Source organism: Leptonotus elevatus, chromosome 2 (assembly GCF_054856555.1).
Source record: "Leptonotus elevatus isolate MCC_2025b chromosome 2, RoL_Lele_1.0, whole genome shotgun sequence".
NCBI classification, from domain to species: domain Eukaryota; kingdom Metazoa; phylum Chordata; class Actinopteri; order Syngnathiformes; family Syngnathidae; genus Leptonotus; species Leptonotus elevatus.
In genome coordinates, this window is record NC_141240.1 from 11,873,783 (window position 1) to 11,892,010 (window position 18,228).

Here is an 18,228-nt window from a genome sequence, read left to right on the forward strand (position 1 = left end):
ACAGACCTCAGTTTTTAAGGCCAATGACTATACCAAAGCCTACGTAGAGTTGTCAGGTTCTTCTGAGTTTTGAATTATGCCAAAAGACATTTACAGGAAGCGAACAGACACATATTTCAAAGAGTGTAAGTATCTCCATTAACGGCCAAAATATGACAATACTGGCGTTTATCCGTCAACTTCCAAGAGAATTCACACTCACAAAAGGACATGATACACATGCGCAAGCAAGATGGACAGGTTGGATGATATTACCATTGCCTATGAAGCGCCAGAAGTGCTCATTTTCAACTCAACTAACACTGGTGAGTGTTTGCAAAAGTGATCATACAAAGGCTTTACAAGTTTGTACAATCCGGATTTATTTCCCTTTTATGTGTGGTCAAAATGCCATCGAAGACGCAGGACTTTCAGTGTTAGTTATTTTAGCTATGTTAGCAACTTAGCATCTGCTGATTTGGTGCTGGCATCAGTTATGCTGTAAAAAGTAGTGTTCATGCTGCTACTGTTGGTCAGTTAAATGAGAACGTTGTAATATCTATTAAACCGTAGTAGCAAAATCACCCCCCCCCCCTTCCCACACACACACACATACATTTTGCGTGTGGTGGGAGGCTAGCTTCATGCAGTTTAGCATCGGTTAGTTCAGCGATCACGTCTTTAACTGTCATTTAATAACTACATCTACACAACTAACTGATTCAGTAATTGACTCACCTGATATAAAGTGAACGCTACACAGAAGATATTATTCACCATGATGAGGAGGACCAAATTCCTCTGTCTTGTTTTTCACGCATTTTATGGCTGCTATGATCCATTGGCTACGCATTGCTTCCTCTATTGGTGGCCTGGAGAATACTCAATCCTTTTTTCTTTTTTTTTTGCCTCTTCTCGTTGTGACACCTGGTCCACAACAGTTGTCTTTCACTGTAAAAGTGTGGCGTTTGCCGTTTACTCAAAGTAGCAGTTTATATCCTGCCAGAATGGGGGTGCTAACGTGCATTGTAGAATACAATTTTCAAGTTTTTAAATGACCCTTGTGAAACTAATCAAGATACTGGTATATATGCAACTGTTGTTGAATATAACGCCCTTGCTTTATAACACTGTCACTGCCTTCATGATATATATATATATATACCAAAGTCCCATTTCAAGTCAAGTCTGCCAATACGGTAAAAGAGTGCTGTACAATGTCGGCATCCCCCATGCAAGAGGTCTGACTCATAAATCCACAAGTTCATTAATGAAAAATAAAAAGCTACCAAAGGTTCTATTGCATGTTTGGCAAACAGCTACGCTGCTATTACAATTCAAGTGCTGCTCGTTTGTTAATGAATAAATGTTTCATATTCAAATTGCACACTGTAAATAAAATAGATAAAATATACAGTAAATAAACAAGTTATTGAAATAGACATAATGCTCCAGTTAAGAATCAGATGGGTGATCGGTTAAAACTCCCTGATCGTCCATCGGGCCCAAAAATCCTGATTGTGTAAAGACGAATTAAAAAGGCTTCAACCCTGCAGTCAATCCTAATAAATTACCTTATGTCAAGAACCTTTTTGACAGGCTCTTTTTGTCTCATACCACTGCAGCATTAAACTGCAGCACTCTGACATGGGCTGATATTGAGCATTGCAGCGCAGGGACCCCACTCCTCCCCGGGACTGACCCAGTCAATCGCTGATAAACTGCCCGAAAGAATCTCGCCATGACCTTCCCCGAGTGATGTGCAGTCCATAAACACTTCAGTAGAAAATGGCCAGCTGCAGAGACTCATCTTGCCATTGCTCGATCTCAAAGAGTACTCAGGTTGTGCACTGCAGAGAGGCACAAGCATGCAAATGTTTAGGGCATAGCAAGATTTTAATGGGTCCTTAATTCAGCATACCTAAACTACCTATTAAATTCATTAAACACTAGCCTTGATACAAGACAGTGTGCACGAAAGTGAAGTGAAAGTGAAATATAAATACCGCACGTGCACAATTACACAAAAGTTAGTGTCATTCTGATACCAACATTTCAACTTCGATACTATATAGCTGCATATAGTACTTTGACACAGATACTAAAAGGATACTTTGGCAAAAAAATAAAATAAAATAATAATAATAATAATTTAAAAAAATTATATATATATATATATATATATAATATATTTATATGAAAGCACGGTGGATTCAAATTATTTTCATTTGTGTTCATTCTGAAACTTATAAGGATGCTAATTAGACTGCCTGTGATAAAATACATTTTGAAAAATTGTATAACACTTGAACATAAAACATTAATCATTTTTAACAGTACTGAACATTATATATCGAGTTCTGTGCAAAATTCTTGGGCCTGCAAAATATTTGTCGTTTTAGCAATGTTATCATACTGTATATAATTTATATAAACATAGTTTAAACAGTTTCGCTTACTAGTTTAGCATAAAGTATTTAAAAAATGTAAAAAAAAAAATCTATATAGCAAACATGCATTTGGGTTTGTTCCATCTGTGTGTTAGCTAGCAGGCTATGCCCTGGAAGATGGTGAACATACGATTCTAGAGGGTGGACGCTGCTACTTGATGCCTTGGTGACTCCAAAATTCAGATCCACTGACAAAATGTTCCATTTAATGGCTACCTCACACTGCAATGGTGAGTGTGCGTCGTACATTGCAATACAAACAATTTGACATGAATGGAGGTGTTTGAAATGTATTACAAATTAAGCTGTAGCTGTTTGTAATCAGGACCGAATTCAGCGTGCCCACTCTGCAGGGTGTGCGTGGCCACTGGTGGCTCTTCAGCCAGCCCTCCGGCCCCCTTAATTAAGCTCAGCGTTGGTTTTTACTTAAGACTTCTTCCTGCTTGTATAATGAGAATGTTGGCTTGTATATGTGTATGCATTCTAAAAACAAAAACAAGACAGGTCAGAGGGTGTGTGGGTGAGGATGGCACGTATTGTGTAGCGTTTCAATCAGAAGTCTTTAAGCAATGACAATAACCAATGTGATTGGAGCACATTCATTGTGACTGAGGTGGGAGGTGACGATTCCTTCTGCCACAGCTGAAAGGATGCCTTGGGAAAGTTCTCCCCCTGGTGGCAAATTGGGGTACCGTCTACACTTTTTTTCAATGTAATTGATCACATTCACTTCTGTTACTCAAAATCATTCATACTGTAAAAAAGCAAAGGCAGACGTGAGTATTGTTTGATGGTTCAATCAAATATCATCTGAAGTATTTTGTGTGTGTTTTCCATCAATCAATTCAGTTAATTTAAGGGAGTAAAAAAAAAAACACACTGCATGTGAAGTCTGATAATGCGTGGTTAGTAGCATGCGAGTACATACGAGAGGACAGAGAATCGCAATTCCATGCCCTTCCAAAGAGGAGCAGTGAGAACATAATCCTGCACGGAAGGTAGTGCTCCATTCGACATACTCATACATCACCCACATGCTAGAGTACAGCTGTTTAGCCGCCAGCCTGAGAGCAGCCACGCAGAAGGCAGGTGAAGGGGGAGAAAAGACAGAATAGCAAAGAAGGAGAGTGGAAGAAGGATGCAGAGGTGAATTCTGACTCGAGTAAACTCCAGGTTTAGGCTTTGTATGGAATCAAAAACCACATGCAAGCAGAGTTACAAGCATAAAGAGGATATAATACGTTCTTCTGGCTGGGTTGAGGTGGGTACTGTGCTGTGGAGTCTCAGCAAACGATTTCATGTTTGAAGGCCTTTCACACTCTGAGGCTGAGAAATACAACTGAGGGAAAGTGCCGTGATCCCTGTCAGGAACCGCCACTAACACAGAGCCTTATCAAAACATCACTATATTTTTCTTCACATCGCAGTGTGGCTTCACAGGTTCAAATCTGTGGGAGGCATCAACGCGTCTTCAGCACGTGCAAAAAAAAAAAAATGATGCGCTCAGAATACAAGATTGCTCAGCTATGTGTCGTCGTACTGAAAATGACAGCATCCGTCCTGATAAACATATTTGCTTCTTCTGCCAGAGGAACACAGTGTTCTGGAGGTGCATCTGTTTCTGATGCTCTTCTCTGCGCATCTGCTGTTGGCAAAGGCAGGCGCCTTATTATGGTCTGTTTCAAGCCTCTGATGCATCAGCACTAGCAGGTCCCCCGAGGAAACTTTAACTCACTGAGACGCGCAGCACATCCAGCCGGCTTGATCATCTTTGAACGTGACTGAAAGTCAGGGAAATGCTGCAAATGTACAGATGTTGATGTGTCAGCGACAGGCTGTGTTAACTGACTGAGTAAAGCCTCTGCCAAAGCCCGAGCTATTTTTGCAAATGCCAAAAAGCCACTGTCATGTTAGTATAGGGTAGGGATAGGCCGATAATCGACCCGGCCAATAATCAGCATTTTATGAATATCGGCCTCTTTTTTTTTTTTTTTTTGATGGCCGATATATTAAAAACTGTTCTTTTTGCTCCGACGGGCGCTTTTCAGCAGAGTCAGAGTCAGCGGCTGTTGACTCCCTGCAGCATTGGCCCGCCCACAGCACCATCTGATTGGTTGCTTGTGCAGTGCTAACAGCCAATAAGCAGCAATTAACGGCTATTACCTCGAGAATTAGCTGCTATTAGACCGCAAGCTAACTGGCTAGCTCGCAAATTAACGGTTATTAGGTTCGCAGGCTAACCTAATAGCCGTTTTTTAGCGGCTATTTGGGAGTTATCCCGGGGTTAGCGTGTGGGTGAATGGTTAGCCCGCGAGCTAACAGGTAGCCCGCAAATTAGTGGCTATTTGGGAGTTAGTGTGTGCAGAAGCCGCATTATAGTTGGTGCAAAAGCTGATAGCAAACAAAAAACCTTTAACATGTTGCAAATCACAAAAGCTGTTTAATAAATATGTCCTTGAAGGCATTTAAGCAGTCAAGTGCTGGAGTTTTTATTATTATTATTATTATATTATTTAACATTTTGACACCAACTTTTTTTTTTCCTGCAAATGTATATCGGCTTCAAATATACTACCGATAATCGTATCGATATGGGCCCTGAAAAAAGCACATCGTTCAGCTCTTTTATGGGGGACAGACTACAGGTTGCTAGAGTGAGTGACGCTAGCTTGGCATCTTAACAGAAAGCCTCTTGAGCCTTCTGTGATCCTCTCTAACCTGCTTACTACAGGGAAGCACAATGTGGGTAGCAAGTCTTATCTTTGCATGTTCTCCTACTCTAAATGTGACAGAAAATTTGACAGGTGGGTGTACCACACCTCTCACCATAGATCCCCCGCAAACAGGGCTGGACTGGCACCACCAAAACAAAAAACAAAAAACGGCCCCAGCATTCTGACCAGCCCTAACAAATGCCGCTGTCAGCGCACACGTGCACATGTTTGTTACAGCTTCTGTAACTGGAGAAGTCATTCTTCCCCACACAATGCACACTCATGGTTTCATAAAACAAAATTCACACATATTCAGAGCCAACCCACTGCACACCCACAACACAAGCAGGACCAACGTTTTGCTAAATTGAATTGACAAGATAATGCCTTTTTCTTTGCCACTGCTTAGCTTGTATCTCATGCACTAATTTACGTTTACTAGTGAATAGAGTGATTGTCATGACACCATTTGACATACTGTGATTTGTGGTACATTCATTCAAATAATATCTAAAATGCACAATGACACAAAAATATCTTCAATCTTTACATTTCTAAACTGTGATTCTACTTTTGATTTGTTTGTGCCTGTACCATGAATATTTGAGATTCTGGACACGTATGCATTCCACTACATGAAATCATCAGGGATATTGACAAATATTGGCATCGGCCTTTCTACGATGAACCTGGTATCGCACTGAGCGGTGAATGCTTGTGAACGTAGAAACATTTGGGGTTTTCATCAGGATTTGTAAGATGTTCACAGACAGTTTTTACATTTCGAACATATCCATTTTACTGTCTTCAAAGATCTTTTGAAACCTTTTACGAACCCTGATGAAATTAGCTGCTTTCACATCCGTTTGTCACTCAGTGAGATACAGTATTTAGCACGGCCATTGGGATGCCGGTGAAAAAGTGGAAGCGTTTGGCTCTTTTTTTTCTTTCTTTTTTTTTAAAGGGAAGGCGCTGCAGGAGAAAGAGGGGCTTCACTTGTACCGACCGGTGCAAACTCACACGGTGGAAAGCCAGCGAGAAGAGAGGCGGACACTCACCTCCGCGTTTGCTGTTTAATTCAAACAGACGCTTGTTTGCAGCGTTTTTTTGCTTGCGTCACCACAACCTATTCCGGCCATATTCTTTCGGCTTTAATTTTATTTTGTCCGAATGAGCCAAAAACTGCAAAAATATAAATTTTCGGCTGAAAATTTTCGGTGGCCGAATATTCGGTGCATCACTTATTTATAGATTTAATAAAATTTTCACTTTATAAAAACAATGCTGACACTGGGAACTCTCTACACTTTTTATTAAAATAAATAAAATTAAGAAATTATGTTGAAATTTTGGAAACCTTTATTTAAGGTAAAAAACTTCAGGAATTTATTTATTTATTTAATTTTTATCTAATTTTATTTAATTTTAATTTATTTATTTAATTTAGCTTAACACATGCTGACGACGAATTTTACGCTAATATTACCCTTTTATTGGCTTGAAATATCGGTTATCGGTCTTCTTGACTACTAATTATCGTATCGGTCTTTCACTAGAAATCATGATTGTGGAGCACACAACAAACAATGACACCCCCCCCCCCCCCCCCAGCCATGTTGCTTGCTTGTTATGGTGTGCAAGCAATGAAAATTATTAATATTGTTTATAAGAATCAAATTATTCTCTAGAAGATATGGCATTTAGGTATGACCCCTGGCCAGTGCCACTCTTGACTACCGTGTATCTTTGCCAATAAACGTTTATTTTGTAAAAGAGCTTAATGGGCTGCTGTCTCTGATTTGTGGGCTGGGCTCATGGGGAAAAACATTATTTTAAAACATTATTTTAAAAAATCGCACATCGTTAGCCCCAGACGACGCTGGCCCACCGGACATCTGTCCGCTATGCCCAACGGCCAGTCCAGCCCTAGCTAGGAAAGACTTTTTCCTGGCAACCCTCAATACGATGAGCAGTACAGAAAATGTTCCAAATTTATTTACTTATTTATTTTACAAAATAGTCCACTAGTTTTTTTTCTTCTTCCCTACTTTGTTCTGTTTGAGCTTTCCAGGTTAAATACTGGCCGTTTAATGGCTGCTATTTTCCCAAAGTCAATAAAAGCAAATTAGCTCTGAGTAATAATAGTAAAAAGGGGTGTTAAATTCTAGTGATTGGGATTGGGATTAATTAATCCAATGTCGGCTCGACAAAGATCGCAATGAATGCAGATGTGAAAACATCAATGTACATCACCCTGGAAACTTAAATCAACATTGCACTATTTCCTAGAATTCAAAGGTAGATTCAAAGGGACATGAGTTATCGATGGAATAATCTATAGGAAGTGAAATTAACAAAAATAGTATCTTGTGAGTTGAAATGAATAATGAATGACTTAAACAGTTGCACATCATTTTCAGAACTGAACGGAATGACTTCACCTGCTCACAGACATTATTTCATCAATGTAAGGTCATAAACAAAATATCTTGTATGTGAACTGATTTACACGCTTAATAATACTGACTACATTGTCAGAAGCAATGTCAGCTGTAGTCACGTTTGGCAGCAAACTGTCAGAGCAACTTTCAGACAAGGGGTGTGTGTGTGTGTGTGGGGGGGGGGGGGGTCAAAGGGTTATATGATGACAGGGCTGTACATACATACACGCAACGTATTTCTGTGCTCCAACAAATGATTCACTTCCATCTCTGCAGCATTTTGCCCACATGCACTGATGCCATGTGTGCTGACAGCAGGCTCTGTGCCAGCTCATGTGCTGGCAATGCAATGCGGTGCAGACGACTCCTTACGCAAGCGTTGTGGAGGTTTACTCGCAGCGTAGTCACGGCGATTGTGCCTAAGACTGCCTTTCTAAAGGCTCAGGGACGGAAAAGGACAATGTTCTGTCAGCTGTGGTGACGCACTCGCTATTTCATCAGCGCTGGCGTCATTTGAGCAGGAGCGCCGCATTAAGACGCTCCTAGCCAATCACGGGAAATGGGCATTCCTGTTGTAGCAGCTTCATGACATGAGCACCCTCTTAGAATATCAATGAAGCTCACTAGTGTTCAATTGGCACATTGAGTACAGAAATCATGTTCATTTGAGGCTAGTAATCAGTGCACGAAGATGAAACCTCCTTGACGGCAATGTCACAGCCATGACAGTCAAGTCAACATGCTGGTGCGTGTGTTCGTCATTAAATAGAAGCATGATGATAGAATACAAAGTTCTCAGCAAAACAATATATGACAACAGGCTTTCATCCATCATTTTTAATACTTCTTATTGTGTGCAGATTCTGTTACGTGCGATGGCTTAGCCCAGCAAACCTCAGGATACATGAAAAATAATGACATCCATTTTCTGTACTGTTTATCCCCACTAAGGTCACAGGTGAGTCTTTCCAGAATCGTGTGACATGGAATTCACCTCAGCCAGTTTTCCAATTTGTGTTTACCAACATGATTTAAAAGTCTTAACACATATAACGACTCCAGAGGAGACCCTGGAGCAAACACTTTACCGTATTAGTAGTAGTCTGCTTTATCATTGCCATACTATGGCCTCATAACTTGGCAAGATGGCAAAAGTAAAGTAGGTCTTCTATCAAGTGCCACACCATCAATTCTACACTCAACAAAAATATAATTGCAACACTTTTGTTTTTGCTTCTATTTTTTTAGATGAACTCAAAGATCTAAAACTTTTACCACATACACAATATCACCATTTCTCTCAAATATTGTTCACAAACCAGTCTCTGTGATACTGAGCACTTCTCTTTTGCCGAGATAATCTATCACACCTCACAGGTGTGCCGTATCGAGATGCTGATTAGATACCATGATTAGTGCACAGGTGTGCCTTAGACTGCCCACAGTAAAAGGCCACTCACTCTTAAAGGTGCAGTTTTGTTGTTGTTTTGTTTTTTCCGAGTCCCGAGACCCCAAAACAATTAAATAAAATTTATTATTATTATGATTATATTATTATTATTATTATTATTATTATTATTAAGGAATTCTATTATAAAGGAGAAGTGCTCACTTCATTAACAACAAATAAATAAACTATAAATAAAAAAACATATATATATATATATATATATATATATATATATATATATATATATATATATATATATATATATATATATATATATATATATATATATATATATATATTAGTAACTAAATAAAAATACATAAACAATATTTGGGACAAATGGTGATATATTGTGTATGTGGTAAAAGTTTTAGATCTTTGAGTTCATCTCATACAAAATGGGAGCAGAAACAAAAGTGCCAAATATGCTCACTCGTAGGACATCATATTTTAAAGTATTCAACCCAAGGAAACGTCTACCTCTCTTCAGGCTGGACTAGTGAAGCATGTTTTAAGGCAGAGACAGCCTTCAGCTAAGCCCGAGACTTCTGCTCTTGGCCTCCTAGCGTTGTAGGCTGACCATTAGAATTCCACAGGAGCTGGCCAGTGAACATGTAATGACATTTTGAACAGAACAGGCTCCTCTTGCTTCTGTTCCTCATTAAAAGAATATTGGCCAGACACGGAAAGCCCCAGTCTGTTTGACTGGAAGCGAAGCCAACACATTAGCAGCATATGTCCCTTGTCCTTTAACAAAAGGAGGAGTTACTATACAAAGTCATCAATTTGCACATTTCTGAACTCTGCCTGGTCATGTCACTCTTTAAGGGCTAAAGCTGGGGCCAAACCCAGAAGGAAACAAATCCAATCAAAAACAACTCACAAGAGCAATGACCTCAGCCAGGGTCAAACAAGTCAGGCCTGTTTGTAAAAGTCATAAATTAATTTAAGATCACGCCCATTTACTCCTGTAGGTGCGGTAGCGCACAATCAATGCACAGGGGGTTTATTCGTTTATTCGCACATAGACAATGTAAAAAAAAAACAGTCGTAACATTGAAATGTGCAGGAAAGATCAGGAAACCCGTATTGGGTTTATAAAGAGATCTCACCTTATACACAATCTTCATATTCAGATTACATATTCAATACAGAAACAAATATAAAACAGTAAAAATAAAATACACCATGAGCATTTAAAAAAAGGACTTTATAAGAGTTCCAATAAATAAATAAAAAATTAACTACAATGTATCTATTACCACAACTCTATTAGGCCAATGTACATTATGGTTAGGTGACTTTCACTTAGTAAACATATTTTGAAGTTATTTGAAATTGTTTAATGACGTTGAGTGAGTGGATATATTAATTCCATATCTGCAATTCTATATCTTATTGAAAACTGACGTCACAATGGAAGATGCAATTGATTTGCATATCTTGTATTGAGATTATGAATGTCTTTATTAAACTGAAAAACATCTCTAAAAAAAGTATCTGTATAGACTGAACCAGAATTGTGTAGATAAGAGTACAGAGTCTATATTCATTTATGCTAAAAAATGTTAAGAGATTTAAAAGTTTAAAGAGAGGTGTGGAATGAGCGACAGAATTACTATAAGTAGCGATCCTGCAGAATCTCTTTTGCAGGGTAAAAAGTTTTTGAAGATGAGAAGGATATGTACTTCCCCATGCAGTATTGCAATATACAAGATAAAGATATATTATACTATAATAAAGAATTTTAAGACAATGCTGATTAATTAAACTTCCCAATTTACAAATAACACCAATAGACTTGGATATTTTATTACTAATTAGGTGAATATATCTTTTCCAACTTAAATACTCGTCAATCATCACTCCAAGAAAGTTTGTTGAAGAGACTTGCGGAATTGGGTTATTTATTTCTTATAGAGAGACCGAAGTTAAGTTTTGGGTATTTTTTTTATTTTTATATATATATATATATATATATATATATATATATATATATATATATATATATATATATATATATATATATATATATATATATATATATATATATAAATAATAAAATTAGATTTATTCAAATTTAGGGCTAATTTGTTCAATATGAACCATTTCGAGATATTATGTAGGTCAACATTCGCTTTGGTCATAAGTACATATGTGAGAAGAATAAATAGTATAATATAGGAAACAAAGAAGAAGAGGCCGCTGCCAAATCCATAATATAAATAAGAAGTAGTAGTGGTCCAAGGATAGAACCTTGAGGTACTCCGAATAAATTAGTATTGTCTGCAAATAATATAGGAAACAAAGAAGAAGAGGCCACTGCCAAATCAATAATATAAATAAGAAATAGTAGTGGTCCAAGGATAGAACCTTGAGGTACTCCACATCTAAGGGTGACACTGTCCGATAGACATCTATTTATGCACACAAACTGTTGGGTTGATGGGTTTTACAAATGAAAAGGCGTTGCTTTTTCTTTTTTTTTGTCTTTGGTTGGATGGTTAGACTGAACACACTGGAAATACATTTTAGTAAGGATTTGGGTTTTTTCTTTCCATCCTTTTGAAATGATGTGGGAACTGCTTTAAGGCTCTTGCTTTCATGCTTGGAGAAGGTTCTAAATAAATTTATTTGCACCAAAATATACTGGCCTTCTGCACCCATGCCATAGTCGCTCACAGTTTCATTGGAAAAGAAGTAGTTTAATAGTTATGCTAATAATAAACATGGATCCAGCTGCAGATAGAAAAAAATCATTTTCTGTCATGCTTTGTAGAAATATAAGAAAAAGTGGAATGATATTTCTAATCAAGCATGCAATTGAAGTCTAATCACTGAGAGATGCTCCGCATGACTTGATGCCTGGAAACACGGGAGGTTTAAACCAGCAAACGGCATTAACTGTGACGGACTCAGTGGAGACTCGTGAAGGTCTCATTTTCATTTAGATGACTGATTCCCATCTACTGTATGCCATTGCTTGTAGATTGTGACATGAAAGGGTAATCGAGCTCCACATTATGCACAAGTTGGTAAGTATGAGTGCGCAAATAGTTGCATCCATGGTACATGGTTGTTGAGAAATCAGGCGGTCCACACAGACATAAGTGGCACACTGCACGTGAAGCACGGTCTCTGAAGGTAAATAAAGTCGCAGTATGTTTTCATCAGGCTAATATTGGCATCGCACGTCACCCAATCCCTGAAACCACACAAATATGAACACAATGTGGAGATTTTCCTGTCAGTAGGTCTCTGTTGTCGTATTTTGCTTTTCATAATGTGCAATATATTTTCAATGGGAGACGGGTCTGGACTGCTGGCAGGCCATTCTATTGCTCCCACTCTTGTACTATGAAGCCATGCTGTTGTAACATATGCAGAATGTGGCTTGGCATTGTCTTACTGAAATAAGCAGGGACATCCCTGAAAAAGATGCTACTTGGATGGCAGCATATGTTGCTCCAAAACTTATGCGTACCTTTCCTGTTAATGGTGCCTTCACAGATGTGGACATTATCCATGTCATGGGGCCTAGCACACCCTCATACCAACACAGATGCTGGCTTTTGACCTTTGTGCTTGTAACAGGCTGGGTGGTCTTTTTCTGCTTTTGCCCAGAGGACACGACATCCTTGAGTTCCAAAAACACTTTAAAATGTGGACTCATCAGACCACGGCTGACTTGGCCATTTTGCAGCATTCTATCTCAGGTGGACCGGGGCCCACATAAGATGGCGTCATTTCTAGGTGTTGCTACTATATGGCTTTCGCTTTGCATGGTAGAGTTGCGACTTGCATTTGTAAATGTAGCGACAAATTGTGTTCTTTAGGCCGCGTGGCCCTTTAGTGACGTTTTTAATGCAGCGTCACAGGTCACAGGCATTCAATGTTTGTTTTCGGTCTTGTCGCTGATGATGATGTTATGGACCATAGATGATGAAATCCTAAATTCCTTGCAATTGTAGGTAAAGGATTTACTGTGGTCAGGCCAGCCAGTCGAAAAATATAAGTCAGTCAGCAGCTATACCGTTAGCTTCCTAGGGCTAACTTCACAATAAAAGGCTAATAAGGCATCAGCATTACTTGCTAGGTTTTTCTAAGTTGGCATCATGGTGCGTTGCATACTGTGAGCAACCGTTTTGGTGGCTAGCTTGATTTTGCTTGCCTCTAGCCTTTCACGCTAACGGCGGAACACAGCCACATTACTGACGAGCGAATTATCTCGGTCTCATTGCGTAGCGGCTTGGGTGGTCTGTCAAAATATGCTACTACGGGAAAAAGTCTAAAAGATTTTGGTGCGTACCCACCGTCGATAGTGGATGAATGCGTTTGTAGAAGTGGCCTTAAATTTGAAAAACCTCCGCCTGCAAACACGCTCTCATCATCTCATCGACAAAATCGGAAATGGCCGTTGACATGGGCATCTCATGAAATTTGCACGCCGCTAAGCTAGTTGTAATTATAAAATAAAATAAAAAGTGGTCACATCAAAATGACATCTCCACATATTAACATTAAATCACTTTTTCATCCACATTCACACACACAAAAACATGTCTACAAAGCCCCTGTGTTTCGTCTATATTTTTAAGTGTGCTGACATGAGCACAACCAGGGCAAATTACTCCCTTACCTCCATTGTGCAGGAAAGAATGTTTCATCAGTGCAATTTATTTAATTTTTTTTAAAGAAGTTTCTAGAATGTTGGAAAAGTCACTAAATATAGCAACAAAATATTTGAATTGGCAACACTAAAGATAAGTTGGTGCTCTTGTTAATTTGCACTGCTGACATGCATGTATATAAAAAATAATAGCAGCGCATACTTGTCGTTTTAGTTTGACTTCCTGAAGGCTGCAGAGACTGGATGGGCTGGATATTGCCCGCCGGCCATACATTTCCCAGATGTGATATCAGTGTTGAAATTCATACATGATGTCGGCGGGTCGGGAAAAAATTAGCAGCAAACCACAAAAAAATAAGCACCAAATAAGCTCTGGTGCTCATTTGAGAACCAGTTTTTTATGTGCACCCCTATAAAAAATATACACATACACATGCATATATTGAAAAGAAGGTGCAAGCACCCATTGTGCCCAGAAAGAGCATCCATCCACAAATGACAAATTTTGCGCAGCAACCCAACACTCAAACAACAATCGCCTGCATGACTCTCATAACAGCAGTCATGCCGACACAAAATGCTTACATCCACATGTGTGGGGTCATTTATTCTTCAATCTTTGTTTCTCACTTCCACAAGCTTATGTTCTACCTCGCTGCCCCTCCCCAGGAATGGCAACGTTGTTTACCAAGCACTAAGAGAGAACGTGAGAGGACAGAACAAGGTCTGCATGCCATACGTGACTCAGCACCGACACTACACACACAGTACGGCTTCCACCCCAACCCACCCGCCAGGCGCCTCCATGAATGAGAGGCGGCGGGGACGCGTCCGTCCGGCCATGCGGACCAACCAATACGCTACTCACATGTCATACAGCCGGTATCCGATGGCGGAGCCCGGTCTGCTGGGGTGGGCTCCGGGGTCTCTCATCCGCCGGGGATCCGTGCTGCTCACCACGGCACGCCACACGCTTGGTTTGTCCATCCTGCCTGTTTGCTGGTCAACGGGACTCAACGGTGGGACAGCGTGCGCACACGGGGCTCGCTCACGTTCACTCTCCCTCGCACTCGTCCGCTCACAAACACAGGCTGCCAGGGAGCAGTGCGCGTGATGTAACGAGGAGCATCCAAGAGGCTGCCGGGGGGGGGGGGGGGGTAAGGATCTAGTGATGCTGGCGTTGGAGGGGTGCGCTGTCGACTGTCATGGCCTGACGAGAGTGCAGCTTACATCATGGTGGACGATGCGAGACGGTACATAGGGAGGCAGCTTCTTCAAGACAAGCGGGAGAACTACAGGAAGATGCACTGCCTCTGCACGCATCAGCGTACACCCCTCTCCACCCTCTTATATCCTCTCAGTAGTACAGTCCTCTTCAAGGCCACTGGATTGGTTCCTTGGTCTCCATAGAAACAGGAGGATGTGTCAGAGGTAGGGCTCATTATCATGCCTTCTCTCTCCTCACCATCCCATTTTATTTTCACTCCTCTCTCTGTTCTCGTTTCGCTTTTCCCCATTTCTCGTCTCCTCGCAGACGACCCCCTCCACGCTCCCCTTCGACATCCATGTCGGCTCTCAAATCAATGCGCTTCTCTGTAGCGTCATTCAAAACAGACATGTATGTCCAAACAGTCAGGGCAGATGGAAAGATGCTCCATGGATACAGTTAACGATGTCTGTGGAGCACCCATGATTTCAAAACAAAAAGATAACTTGTGGGGCAAAAAGCAGCCGCTAACTATGGTCAATTTGTCATTTTTTGCAGAAAATATCAAATGTCTATGGCATGTATCATAGTTAGCATTGATATGACATCAGTATCTGATGCAACCTGGCAGGCAGACAAACATCTCTATGGAGAAAACCTTGTATGGGGAAATTACACCTCCACATACAGTACAGTCTCAGAAGGATGCATTTCATCAAGGGCGGGCTCGTAGTGCCTTTCGTCTGTCGGTGTTGTAGAGGGGTGAAGACGGGTGAAGACAAGACAACAACGCGTATTGTCAGACCTTCGCTGTTTTCATAATGAACCTGTGTAGTGGCTAATTGTACACGTACGTCATCGCTGCGCAATTACACTGCTTGTGTTCCTTCTAATTATCAAGGAAGAGCGTTGATCCCTTCAGCTCTGACATGCTCTGATGAGCTGCGCGTGCGCATCTGAACACATCTGCATACATGTGTCGTCTGCATAGATTTCATAGCTGCTTGATACAGACAATGCAGACACACACCTTGGCTAACGCTATTAAAGAAAAGACTGTTCTGAGCTATTTTTTACATTGAAACTGTCATTCATTAATTTTGCTGAACCAAGTCAAATTGCAATGATACACTTCAGATTTTATGTAATTGTAATTTATGTTGTAAATAAATCTTTATTAGTGAAATCTGCTGTTTATTCGACTAAAACTGTATTTTTTGACTCACTTGATTCATGTATTTAATATCTGTTGAATTTATGTGCAAGAAAAAGCTGTATAATTCATTTGTTCAGTTGACTATGAGGTACAGTATTCACTGCATCCTTTATTGCATTCATTTTTAAAAACACACCGTGACAGGCTCCAAAATCTAACAGTAGCGTGATGTTTCATGATACTAACACTCAACTGTAGATACCATTGCTCGAACCTGAACAGAGTTTCAGAGTGAATTTAAGTGGTACATTTTGGAGGAATAAGGGGTGGGACTATACAAGTCGTTTTACTTCTTCCTACACCCTTTTGAAATTAAATACTAGTAGAACAAAAACGCTGACATAGCTAAATATAAATATATATATATATATATATATATATATATATATATATATATATATATATATATATATATATATATATATATATATATATATATATATATATATATATATATATATATATATATGTTGTGTATGTACAATTATTACCAAATATTATGTATGTATTTATTTTCTTTTCGAATAAAGTTTTGCCTTAGACCAAGGTTAATATGGGGTGTTATTTGTATGGCCTGCCTTCTTTAACCAGGACCAGTTATTAGTCATTATTAGTTAATGAAATATAATTTCATTGGATAGTGAAAATATGATTATAAAACTGCAATTCTTTTTGGTTAAAATAAACCATTTTACATAATTACCTACATCCTATTTACACTTTTATTTACTTTATCTATAAACGACCTGGCCCAGCTTGTTTGAAACTCAAATGCGGCCCTTGAGCACAAAACTCCGTCCACCCCTGCCTAAGACTAATTAGGGTTGATCATCCCAAGCCAAAGCATCTTTATCGCTCCGTGCAAACGTGGCTTCACATTGTGTCCACTCTGATTTTATTATCTCTTTTGTCTCGGGTTTTAGTTACATTGCAACAAGCCTGCAAGGTTAGTAAATGTTATGGTTGGGTGAACAAAAAAAAAAAAAAATGGCTGAGACGGCCTTTCTATAATTTGATACTTAAAGTCACAGTTGTTTGTGCCCGGCAACTTTACCACATAATTCATATGGTATTGCTGTATCAGTGTGGTGGCCATGACTTATCCATTGTGTGAAATTGATGGTCCATTTGTCTGGGAGCTATTGAAGCAAAACGCAGTAGTTAATTAAGTTTGCTTTAGCCAAGAGTGGTGCTTGTTAATTCAATTTCAACTAGTTTGCAGTCTACAGAAGAACATTGTAAAGTTGAGCCACAGTGTCTCACAAAAGTGAGTACATCTCTCACATTTCTGCAGATAGTTCATTCTTTTCATGAGACTAAACGAAAGAAATAACACTTTGGCACAATGAAAAGTAGTCAGTGTACAGCTTAAATAACTCTCAAAATAACTTAAAATACAGCCATTATTAAACAAACCCTTGCCAACAAAAGTGAGCACACCCCTAAGTGAAAATGCCCAAAGTGTCAACATTTTGTGTGGCCAAATTATTATCCAACACTGCCTTGACTCTCTTGGGCATGTTGTTCACCAGAGCTTCACATGTTGCCACTGGAGTCTTCTTCCACTCCTCTATGACAACATCACAGATCTGGCGGATATTCGAGACCATATGCTCCTCCCCCTTCCGTCTGAGGATGTGCCAGAGATGTTCAACAGGGTTCAGGTCTGGAGACATGCTTGGCCAGTCCATCAACTTTACCCTCAGCCTCTTTAGCAAGGCAGTGATCTACTTAGAGGTGTGATTGGGGTCATTATCATGTGGGAATACTACCTTGCGGCCCATTTTCCAGAGGGAGGGGATCGGGGTGTTGTAACAAAAAAATAATACTGCATCTGCAGAAATGTGAAGGGTGTACTCATTGTTGTCAGATACTGTACATTCAAGCAATGGTAAATAATACTACAAGCATCAAAATATACAGTATATTTTTTACCCCATAATCATTTGAGTAAATTTAGCCAAATGTCCATCTATAGCAGTCAATGTAGCTTATATATGTAATAAATATGACGACTTCACTTAACATGGATACTTTGGTATTGTCATCTGTAGAGCCAATGAAACATTGCAAGTCACAGAACCTGTCCAGCGAGGTAGTGTACAGTATTTGTCCACGTATATAGGGGGGAGGGGCTGTCT

General features: G+C 39.6%; 1 protein-coding gene across 6 annotated transcripts in view; it reads right to left on the reverse strand.

The window, feature by feature from the left end:
- The window catches only part of LOC147178435 (IQ motif and SEC7 domain-containing protein 1-like), a 127,713-nt gene that overhangs the window by 61,317 nt on the left and 48,168 nt on the right, over positions 1–18,228 (reverse strand). Inside the window, exon 1 of one of the 6 annotated variants that reach the window (XM_086069784.1) lies at positions 14,533–14,789. The exons of the other annotated variants lie outside the window; for them this stretch is intronic. Coding sequence (XP_085925910.1) covers positions 14,533–14,651 — 119 coding nt within the window. The 5' untranslated portion in view covers positions 14,652–14,789. Of the gene's footprint in view, positions 1–14,532; positions 14,790–18,228 lie in introns of those variants that run through there. 6 annotated transcript variants of the gene reach the window in all.